Below are 10704 nucleotides of genomic sequence, written 5' to 3' on the forward strand. Positions count from 1 at the left end.
CTTATATTTTTGATATTTATTTTATCTATTTAAATGCCATTTAACAAAGAAAAATCAACCAAAAAAATGAGTTCGCCTGTCACCTCTGACACGGGTGTCATAGGTTCGCCATCGCCGTTCTAGCGTGTGATTGACATGGTCTCCATGGCAACCACACCACGCCCTGCATCCCCTGAGTCCCCTGAGTCCCCCCCAAACCCCTTCCACGGCGGGTCCTACATGCAAGACAACCCCACCCACCGCCCAGCGCAAGTGAGCCGAGCCGTGCAAGTGGAAGAGGAGGGAGGGCGAGGAGAGAGGGGGCGGGATGCGGGATGCGGGGTGGGGGGGAGGGGAGCAGAAAGGAAGCCGGCACAGCCCAGCGCGGCCCTTACTTTTCTGGCAGTGGTCCTGGGTCCAGCAGCGGTAGTTGTACTCGTTGTTGATGGTGGTCCGGTCGCAGGTGGACTTCCCCTCCAGGGCCCCCGGGCACACGTCGCCGCACTCCTTGGGGGACTTGTTCCCCACCACGTAGTTGTTGGACACGGCGTCGAGGATGAGGGACCAGTCCACGGTGGACAGGTAGCAGAGGTCGGCGTTCTTTTCGATGCGGATGGCGCCGCGGGTGATGTTGCGCAGGTTGCGCAGGCCGATGTCCTTGAGGTTGGTCATCTCGAAGATGACCAGGGCGTAGTTGTAGAAGAGCTTCCAGCCGCGGATGACCGTGAGGTTGGGGAACAGGTCGCCGATGCTCTCCAGGCCGGCCACGCGGAACAGGAGCAGGTACTCGGTGATGACCGTGAGCTTGGGGAAGCGGTAGCTGCGGTAGTCGTCGCCCTTGGAGATGAGCAGGATGTGCAGGTAGCCCTCGATCACCGTGCAGTTCTCCAGGCGCTTCAGCTGCTGGAAGTCGTTGCGGATGTCGATGCCGGGGCCGCAGACTGCAGAGGGGACACAAGGGGGCGGGGACGCGCGTGAGTGACAGGTCGTTACTTATATTTTGTTGTTGTTGTTGTTGTTGATATTTTCCCCATTGATTTTTTTCAAAAATATGTTTTCATTGATTTCAGAGAAACGAAGAGAGAGAGAGAACCATCGATGATGAGAGAGAATCATGGATCGGCTGCCTCCTGCACGCCCCCTACTGGGGATGGAGCCCTCAACCCTGGTATGGGCCCTGACCGGAAATGGAACCCGGGACCCTTCAGTCCACAGGCTGATGCTCTGTCCACTGAGCCACACCAGCTAGGGCTTCCCATTGAATTTTAGAGAGAGTGGAAGGGAAGAGGAGAGACAGAGAGAGAGAGAAACATTGATGTGAGAGACACACATCGATTGGTTGCCTTCTCCACGCACTCCAACCAGGGCCAGGATGGAGCCTGCAACGGAGGTAGGTGCTGCCCTTGGCCGGAATCGGACCTGGGACCCTTCAGTCTGCAGGCCGATGCTCTATCCACTGAGCCAAACCAGCCAGGGCAAAAGGAAGTCACTTTGAAATCGATTTTCCAACTCATGAGGTGGCCCGCTTTCAGGACTAGATTGTCATTAAGAAATAAGACAAGCCCTGCCCGTGTGGCTCAGTGGTTGAGCATCGACCTGTGAACCATGAGGTCACGGTTCCACTCCTGGTCAGGGCACACGCCCGGGTTGCGGCTCCATCCCCAGTAGGGGGCATGCAGGAGGCAGCCGATCCATGATTCTCTCTCATCATGGATGTTTCTCTCTCTCCCCCTCCCCCTTCCTCTCTGAAATCAATAAAAAAATAATTTTTAAAAAGTCATATTTCCACTGTGCTTAATGGGTTAAAAAAAAAGAAGAAGAAGAAAGAAAAAGGGGTGGAGAGGGAGTGTCCCTAGAGCCCATGGCCCCCGAGGCTGCTGAATCGGCAGTCCCTGCCCCCCCCCCCTGCCCCCAGATCTGAGCAAACGCTCCACGTGCAGAGGGAAACGGCATCGCTTTCCTTCCACCCACGCCTACTCAGTACACTGCAACTCCAAAAAAAAAAAAAAAAAGCACAAAAAAAAGATGGGGCTGGAGATGCTGTTATGATAACAAACACTGATACTGCTATCGTCGAATTTGTTGGAGTGGAATTTTCTGTGTTCAGTGTAAACAGAGGCAGTTCATGTTAAGCCTTTTATCTTCACGTGTCAATGGGAACGTGTTTACATTGTATATATACATGCGTCTCTCCCGCAGACAACCGTCCCCGCCACCTGGCACGTTCAGGAACGGGAGGCAATCGTGAGGATGTAAGCGAGGGATTGCATTTCACGGGGGAACGCTGGGAGCAGGAAATTAAACAAGAAGCGTCAGTCATTGTCAACGGCGAAACTGTTCTCCGGGGCCCCCCGCGAGAGCCATCCCTGTCCTACTTGGAACCAGAACCGAACAGCTCAGGTACGCAGAAGAGGGAGGTAGTCCGGGCCCTGGCCGGGTAGCTCAGTTAGTTAGGGCATCCTCCTGATACACCGAGGTGGTGGGTTCAATCCCCGATCAGAGTGTGTACAGGACTCGACCCATGGTCCCAGCCAGCATGGCTCAGTGGCTGGAACGTCAGCCTGCGCACCGGAGGGTCATGGGTTCGATTCCCGGTCGAGGGCCTCATGCCTAGATTTTGGGTTCGATTCCCTGCCCTGATTGGGGCACATGCAGGAGGCAATGAATGAATGTGGCCCTCTCACATCCATGTTTCTCTCTCTCTCCCTCTCTTTCACCTCCTCTCCCCTCCCTTCTATTCTCTCTAAAAAAAAAATCAATGGGAAAAAATACCCTCTGGTGAGAATTAACAAACAAACAAAATAACAACAACAAAAAGGAATCAACCAATGAATGCATATATAAGTAAAACAACATCTCTCTCCCCCCCCCCTTCCTCCCCATTCCCCCTCTCAAAACCAATTTTTTAAAAAATGCCTAGAGAAAGTACAGTTTGGGAAGGTTAACGCCCAGTGCTACCATGTGTGGAAGAACTTACAAAGATGGGGCAGATGTTTACATGCCGCCTCCTCATTGAAGAAGCGAAACTTTACCCAGAAGTCACTCGACGAGGGGCGGGAGCACAAGCCCCCGTGTCCCCACCCCCTACAGGATACGGAGCCAAAAGAAAGCCGGTGTTTGCCGCAACTGAGGGGCGCCAGCTCTTTTCCTGGGTCCCCCCTCAAAAAACCCACAAAACCCTGCCTGCTCTGACGGCTATTCCAAATTCCGTTCTGATCTTAAACTGCCCAAAGTGCAATATTCTATAAGTCTCCATATTTTAAAAGTGCGCTCAGATGCTATCTCATAACTCCCAGTTCTGATGGCTGGTAACTTTTAAAATATATATATATATTTTTAACTGACTTCAGAGAGGAAGGGAGAGGGAGAGCGAGAGAAACATCAATGATGAGAGAGAATCATGAATCCGCTGCCTCCTGCACGCCCCCTACTGGGGATCGAGCCCGCAAACCCCGGGCATGTGCCCTGACCGGGAATCGAACCGTGACCTCCTGGTTCATAGGTCGACATTCAACCACTGAGCCACGCCGGCCGGGCTCTGGTGACCTTTGGGGTGAATGAGCACACAAAAGCTAGAATCCCTTGGTTATGCCCTCCCCAGGGAGCCACACAACCACACCTTCGGGGGGGACAGCCTTCCACACCACCAGCCAGGTGGGCAGCACCCCGCTTCCACCAGGTGAATCCGTGCAGCCAGCAGACGGCGGTGCAGGCGCATGGGGAAGCAGCCCCACCCAGAGAAATCCTTCCGCCCAGGGAAGGTCACAGGGCCCTTTCCGCACCCCGACCCATCGTCATTTTTTATCAATCGCTTGGACGAAGGCAGAAGGGAAATGTTTATCTAATCCCAGGAGGACAAGCTCCCGGGAGAGACGGCAAAGGCGCTGCGCGACAGAGGCGAGAGCTAAAAAGATCAACAGATGGGGGTTGCCATCGAGAGGAAGTTATGTGTTTGGACACTTGGTTGCAAAAAAAAAAAGAAGAAGAAAGAAAAGAAAGGCACACGTGTAGGAGGTGCGAACAAGGCTTGGGAGATTTAATTGGATACAATTTCTGGGTGTGATAACGGGGTGTTGTGACTGCAAAAATAAAAAAATAAAATATCCAGGCGGTCTTGGACCACACTCAGGCAGGCTTAGTAGAGCAAGGGTCCAGAGGCGAGCCCCCCAAACTGGGTTGGTGTCCACATTTTATTATTTTTTTTAATCTGTTTTTTATTGATTTCAGAGAGGAAGGGGGAGCGGGAGAGAGAGAGAAACATCAATGATGAGGATCACGGATCGGCTGCCTCCTGCACGCCCCCTCCTGGGGATGGAGCCTGCAACCCGGGCCTGTGCCCTGAGTGGGAATCGAACCCTGACCTCCTGGTTCCTAGGTCGACAATCAACCGCTGAGCCACGCCAGCCGGCCGGGCTGTGTCCACACTTTAAAAGAGAAGGGAGTGAGTGGGACCACATACAAGGGACAGGCATGATGGAGCAGGGATTCACCAACCTGTGAACTAGCCCTGGGTCCCCGAGATGCAGTGGGAAGTGGGGTAGACACCAAGCCTGTGAGGGTTCCCAGGGAGGAGGGCTGGGGAGATTTCTATGGGAACCGGACGCGGGTGAGCAACCCAGGGCGAAGGGATTGGGGCCCGGCTGGCTTGGCTCCGTGTGGAGACTAAATACAGGACCATAGAGATGAGAACTGTACCATCTAAATATAATTAATAGCTAATGACTTAGAAATGTTGCCAGTTGAGCCCGGCCGGCGTGGCTCAGCAGTTGAGTGTCCACCTAGGAACCGGGAGGTCACGGTTTGATTCCCGGTCAGGGCACATGCCCGGGTTGCAGGCTTGATCCCCAGTGGGGGGCGTGCAGGAGGCAGCCCATCCATGATTCTCTCTCATCATTGATGTTTCTCTCTCTCTCTGTCCCCCTTCCTCTCTGCAATCAATAACAATATAATCTCTCTCTATAAAAAGAATCTCCCTATCACGCAGGGTCTGCTGACTATCCTTGCAGCTCTACGCTGGGCCATCCCGGCCGAGTGACGGGAATGATGTAACCGACACCCCTGACAGCAGGAGAGTACGGCGGCGAGGCCCTAACTTGCCTTCTGAGTCATCGTTCAGCTGCACTTGGTCTCTTCCTGCAGCTAATCGGTGCTAAGACGTTGGATGAGTCCTTTCTGATTCATCAACCTGTGACCTAGCCCTGGATCCCCAAGATCTAAAAGCCTCCTGGGTCATCTGTGTCCATCACTGCTTCTCCTTGAAAGGGACATAACACACACACACACACACACACAGTCCTAGCCAGTGTGGCTCAGTGGACAGAGCGTCAGCCCATGAACCAAATTCCCCGGGTTTGATTGCAGGAGGCAACCAATCGATGTGTTTCTCTCACATCCATGTTTCTCTCTGTCTCTCCCTCTCTCTTCCACTCTCTGTAAAAATCAGTGGAAAAATATCCTCGGGTGAGGATTAAACACACAAACACACACACACACACACACACACACACACAAAGAACAGTAACGATCTAGAGAGAGGAAACAGCCCAGTAAATATGAAGAACAGCCATTCTGTTTGGCTTTTAAGAGCAAGTGACTTAATTGGTAGCGATCTAGAGAGAGGAAACAGCCCCGTAAATATGAAGAACGGCCATTCTGTTTGGCTTTTAAGAGCAAGTGACTTAATTTCACTAACATCGATTTTTTTCCCGGGGCGATTTAATTTCGCCAATACCGGCTGAGTTCCTGATGTTCCTCAGCGGTGACATCTGGGCCGGCCGCGGCCACCACGCACAGCGCAGAGGGAGGGAGGCGGCTTCGGGGGGGGGGGGCGCCCAGCTACGCGTGAAGGAGAGCACCTCTGAGACTAAGCCTGGCTTCTCCCTTAGGTCCTGGGTGTCTCGGACAGTCCGAGAAAGCTGGGCCACTTCTCTAAAAAAACAAAAACAGTGGCCCCAGCCGGTTGGGCTCAGGGGATAGAGCGTCGGCCTGCGGACTGGAGGGTCCCGGGTTCGATTCCGGTCAAGGGCACGTGCCTGGGTTGCGGGCTCGATCCCCAGTGGGGGGCGTGCAGGAGGCAGCCGACCCATGATTCTCTCTCATCACTGATGTTTCTCTCTCTCTCTCTCCCTTGCCCTTCCCCTCTGACATCAATGAAAGTATATCTTCAAAAAATACAAACAGTGCCCTAGACGGTGTGGCTCAGTGGATAGAGCCATGTTTCTCTCCCTCCTGTCCTCTCCTTCTTTCTCTCCCTCCCCTCCCCTTCCACTTTATCTAAAAGTCAGTAGAAAAAATATCCTTACTCCTTGGGTGAGAATTACATTAAAAAAAAAAAAAGAAAAGAAAAAAACATGAGCTATAGTAAGACACAAGCAGTGTAGGGGGACATCTCGGGATAAACAAGGAGACGGAACACACCTTCCCAGCTGTGATGAGCATCTGTGAGACCTAGCGGGGAGGCTGCCGGCGTTACCCCGGAAACCCATCAAAATCACAAGTTGTCGACAAGCGTGGCCGAGTGTCTTGAATGCTTTTATTTTTGGGAAGAGGCTGACTCAGTGGGACCTCGTTTCCTGACCTTTTTTTCCCCCAAACGGTGGCTTCCTGAGGCTATCCACACATCCCCAGTGAGTTAACTGGCTAGAGCAGTGGTTCTCCACCTTCCTAACGCCGTGACCCTTTAATACAGTTCCTCATGTTGTGGGGACCCCCAACCATAACATTATTTTCGTTGCTACTTCATCACTATCATGTTGCTACTGTTATGAATCGTCATGTAAATATCTGATATGCAGGATGTATTTTCATTGTTACAAATGGAACATAATTAAAGCATAGTGATTCATCACAAAACAACATGTAATTATATATGTGTTTTCCGATGGTCTTAGGCGACCCCTGTGAAAGGGTTGTTCGACCCCCAAAGGGTCGCGACCCACAGGTTGAGAACCGCTGGGCTAGAGGGACGGGCATCACCATCTGAGAGCGAACAAAGCGTGTGGCCCGGTGCGGGAGGCCGGGGGGGGGGCGAGATGCCGCTCAGAGTGGCCTGGGCGGCTTCCTGGACGATCCCGGGGACCCGTACCGGCCAGGTGGGCTGTAATTATAGTGTTTTCCGATGGTCTTAGGCGACCCCTGTGAAAGGGTTGTTCGACCCCCAAAGGGTCGCGACCCACAGGTTGAGAACCGCTGGGCTAGAGGGACGGGCATCACCATCTGAGAGCGAACAAAGCGTGTGGCCCGGTGCGGGAGGCCGGGGGGGGGGCGAGATGCCGCTCAGAGTGGCCTGGGCGGCTTCCTGGACAAGCGTGTGGCCGGTGCGGGAGGCCGGGGGGGCCGAGATGCCGCTCAGAGTGGCCTGGGCGGCTTCCTGGACGATCCCGGGGACCCGTATCGGCCAGGTGGGCACAACAGGCGCATTCCACTGCCTCTCAGTATTTTTTATTTATTGGGTGATTTCAAAGAGGAAGGGAGAGGGAGAGAGAAACATCCATGATGAGAGAGAATCATGGATCGGCTGCCTCCTGCACGCCCCCTACTGGGGACGGAGCCTGCAACCGGGCATGTGCCTTGACTGGGAATCGAACCCTGACCTCCTGGTTCCTAGGTCGACGCTCAACCACTGAGCCACGCTGGCCAGGAGGTTCCCACTTTCCTGACATCCACAAAGCACCACTTGTACCTGAGCAAATCCTTTAAAAATCCACCTTAACGTGAGGAGGGAGACCACCGGCGCTGCTGAAAGTGTCCGGCTAACCCGCGGTGGCCTGGACCATATTCCCACGCGCGCCACAGAGCTAGGAAGGGACTTAAAATGTAGGCCTGCGCGCTTCCGGGCTGATGAAAATGCGTTCTTTTAACGCGTCGCCTTCACCCAGCCCGGCCAGACAAAGAGATGGGAAGGACGCCTTTGAAAGAGGCCAAGTAAGAGCCTTGACTTGCAAAAAGCTATTTTTCAGAGCTCAAGTAGGACCGCAGGAAGTGGGGCTCGCGAGATGGGGATTTTGCTATTTCTTTTTTCTTTCAATGGCTGCTTTTCAAGGAGAAAAAGAGAGAGGGAGGGAGAGGGAGAGAGAGAGGGAGAGGGAGGGAAGGAGGAAGGGAGGGGGGAGAGAGAGAGAGAGAGAGAGAGAGAGAGAGAGAGAGAGACGCTCCAGGCATTACAAATCTTGGTCGCTGGGAAAATGGCTGAAGCCGAAATGGCCGACTCTTCCACCGAGTCAGGTCTCCCAGGCCAGGAATTTCAGAAATCTCAGGCATTCTGCAGTATTTTCTGAATCTTACGAGAGCTGAGACGTGAGACACAGAGTGGCCAGGGAACAGGAACCGGTCAGTAAGCCCCTCGCGCGGGGGCCCCAGCCCCCAGGCCTACCTTGTCCCGTAACCAAAGGCTCTGCCAATGGGGTGTTGTTTCAAGATGCAGCTGAGAAGGGGCTGAGAGAGCTCACGGCGCCCGCCCCCCACCCCAAGCTTAGCCTCCTCCGCCCTCCCCAAGGTTGAACGAACGCCCAATGGGCTTGGGACCCGAAACATTTCACATTTCAAGACACCTGTCAGGGCACAGGCAGGAGGCAACCAATCCATGTGTCTCTCTCTCATCCATGTTTTTCTCTCTCTCTCTCTCTCTGCCTCCTCCTCCCTCCCTTCCATTGTCTCCAAAAATCAATGAAAAAAATATCTCCTGCCTGGCTGGTGTGGCTCAGGGGTTGAGCACCAACCTATGAACCAGGAGGTCATGGTTTGATTCCCGATCAGGCCACATGCCCAGGGTGCGGGCTCGATCCCCAGTAGGGGGCGTGCAGGAGGCAGTCGATCCATGATTCTTTCTCATCATTGATGCTTCTCTCTCCCTCTCCTTCCTCTCTGAAATCAATAAAAATATTTAAATTAAAAAAAAGAAAAAATATCCCCAGGTGAGGGCCAACCAAAAAAAACCAGTAAGAGGAGGTTTCCAGGGTCCGTGCTGGTGTGGTGTGCCCGACAGGCTGCCCCGATACCTAACCCTCAACCTCCCCCCACCCCTCAGTGGATAAGAATCCACAGCGGCCCCGCCCGTGGGGCCTGCAGGACAACAGGCTGCCCGAGACAAGGAGGTGGCGAACGGGCCTTCCATAAAAGGGCCGTGACTTCTACCATCCACACGCGGAGCATGGGGAGCAAACCCCGCCCGGGCGGCAGGCACCCCCTTCACGTCCACATGCCCCGCGCTCAGGCACGAGAAACGCCCCCTGCGGGTGTCAGCAGCCCGCACGCGGGGATCCTGGGTCGCAGACACCCTAAGACGGGCTCATCCGTGTCTAAACTGCTCACGGGATTAACGGGAAGGCTCGATCAATAACCGCTTGTACCGCCCGGGGAGTGACTCACCGGTAAATCCTGCCCGGCTTAGAAGGCAGCCGGGAATAGAGACAAGGCAACATCGTAGCAGGGTCAGCTTTACGAGAGCAACTGTGACTCGGACACGCTTAAGGCTGCCGTGCAATGACCACTGGGCTTCCCAGCCTTCTGGGTTTGCCAAGACAGTCCCGCTAAGCATTCTGGGAGGAGCTGCACAAGCAGGTCTATCCCCCTGGTCGCAATCCCCCGGCCCACGGATGGTGGCGTTGGGCTTGCAAAACTGAGTTCCCTCCATCCATCCAATAGGTGTGTGCTCACCCAGAAACTAGGCTTCCAGCTGGCCCAGCCAGTGTGGCTCAGTGGTTGAGTGTCAATCTATGAACCAGGAGGTCAGGGCACATGCCCGGGTTGTGGGCTCGATCTCTGGTCGGGGCACATACGGGAGGCAACTGATCAATGAATGTTTCTCTCTTGCTACCTTCCTCTCTCTAAAATCAATAATTAAAAAAAATAAATCAATGAAATCAGCCCTGACCGGTTTGGCTCAGTGGATAGAGCATCTGCCTGCAGACTCAAGGGTCCGAGGTTTGATTCCGGTCAAGGGCATGTACCTTGGTTGCGGGCGTATCCCCAGTGGGGAGTGTGCAGGAGAAAAGAGAGACATCAGATCTTCCTCGCAGACGATGGCCATCTGCACACCTGAGCCAGAGCACCTTGACCTTGCTTGCCCTTGGCCTTCCAGCCTCCTACCTGGGAGCAGGAAGCGCCTGCTGTCTGTCCCTCCAGCCCTGTGAGTGCGCATCGCCGCCCGGGCACGGGCCCACCTCCCTCTTGGCATGTGGCCGAGCTGCCTGCCCAGGGAGAGACCAGCCTGGTCCCCGCTGGCTTCCGAGACGCGGGGGGAACGCCAGTCCCACTTCCAGACCCAGGTGAGCTGTTGGCAGCCAGCCTCCTCCCCCGGGGCCCCGACCCACAAAGGCTGCTCACCCGAGGGGGGCGGAGAGGAGGCCTCGCTGGGCCAGACAGGCTCAGCTACCTCCCAGCCCCGTCGGAATCCAGCAGGTCCAGGCCTGAGCCCCGACTCCTGGCGGAAACCTCTGTGCAGAGAACCAGCCGCAGAGAGTGGCGGCGGGAAGGGCGGACAGGCTGACCTGGCCTGCGACTGACAGACAGACAGACGGGCAGACGCACAGGCAGCACGCTTCCTGGGCTCTTGAGCCTCAGTTTCCTCTCCTGCCTGAAACCACTCTCGAGTCTGGGGGGGCCAATCCCTCTCCTCCAAGGCTCCCTCTGGGATCGAGGAATCCAGCCCCAATTTAAAAAAAAAAAAAAAAAAAAAGGAAAAAAAAAAAAAAAAAAAAAAAAAAGACCATACCCTTTTATGTAATG

At 54.5% G+C, this 10704-nt stretch overlaps 1 protein-coding gene across 1 annotated transcript in view; it reads right to left on the reverse strand.

The window, feature by feature from the left end:
- The window catches only part of IGF1R (insulin-like growth factor 1 receptor), a 117571-nt gene that overhangs the window by 93869 nt on the left and 12998 nt on the right, over window positions 1-10704 (reverse strand). The window contains exon 2 of the mRNA XM_014545431.1: window positions 375-920. Within this exon, the coding sequence (XP_014400917.1) occupies window positions 375-920 (546 nt within the window). The remainder of the gene's footprint in view (window positions 1-374; window positions 921-10704) is intronic.

This window comes from Myotis brandtii, unplaced genomic scaffold, assembly GCF_000412655.1.
Source record: "Myotis brandtii unplaced genomic scaffold, ASM41265v1 scaffold409, whole genome shotgun sequence".
Taxonomy (NCBI): Eukaryota; Metazoa; Chordata; class Mammalia; order Chiroptera; family Vespertilionidae; genus Myotis; species Myotis brandtii.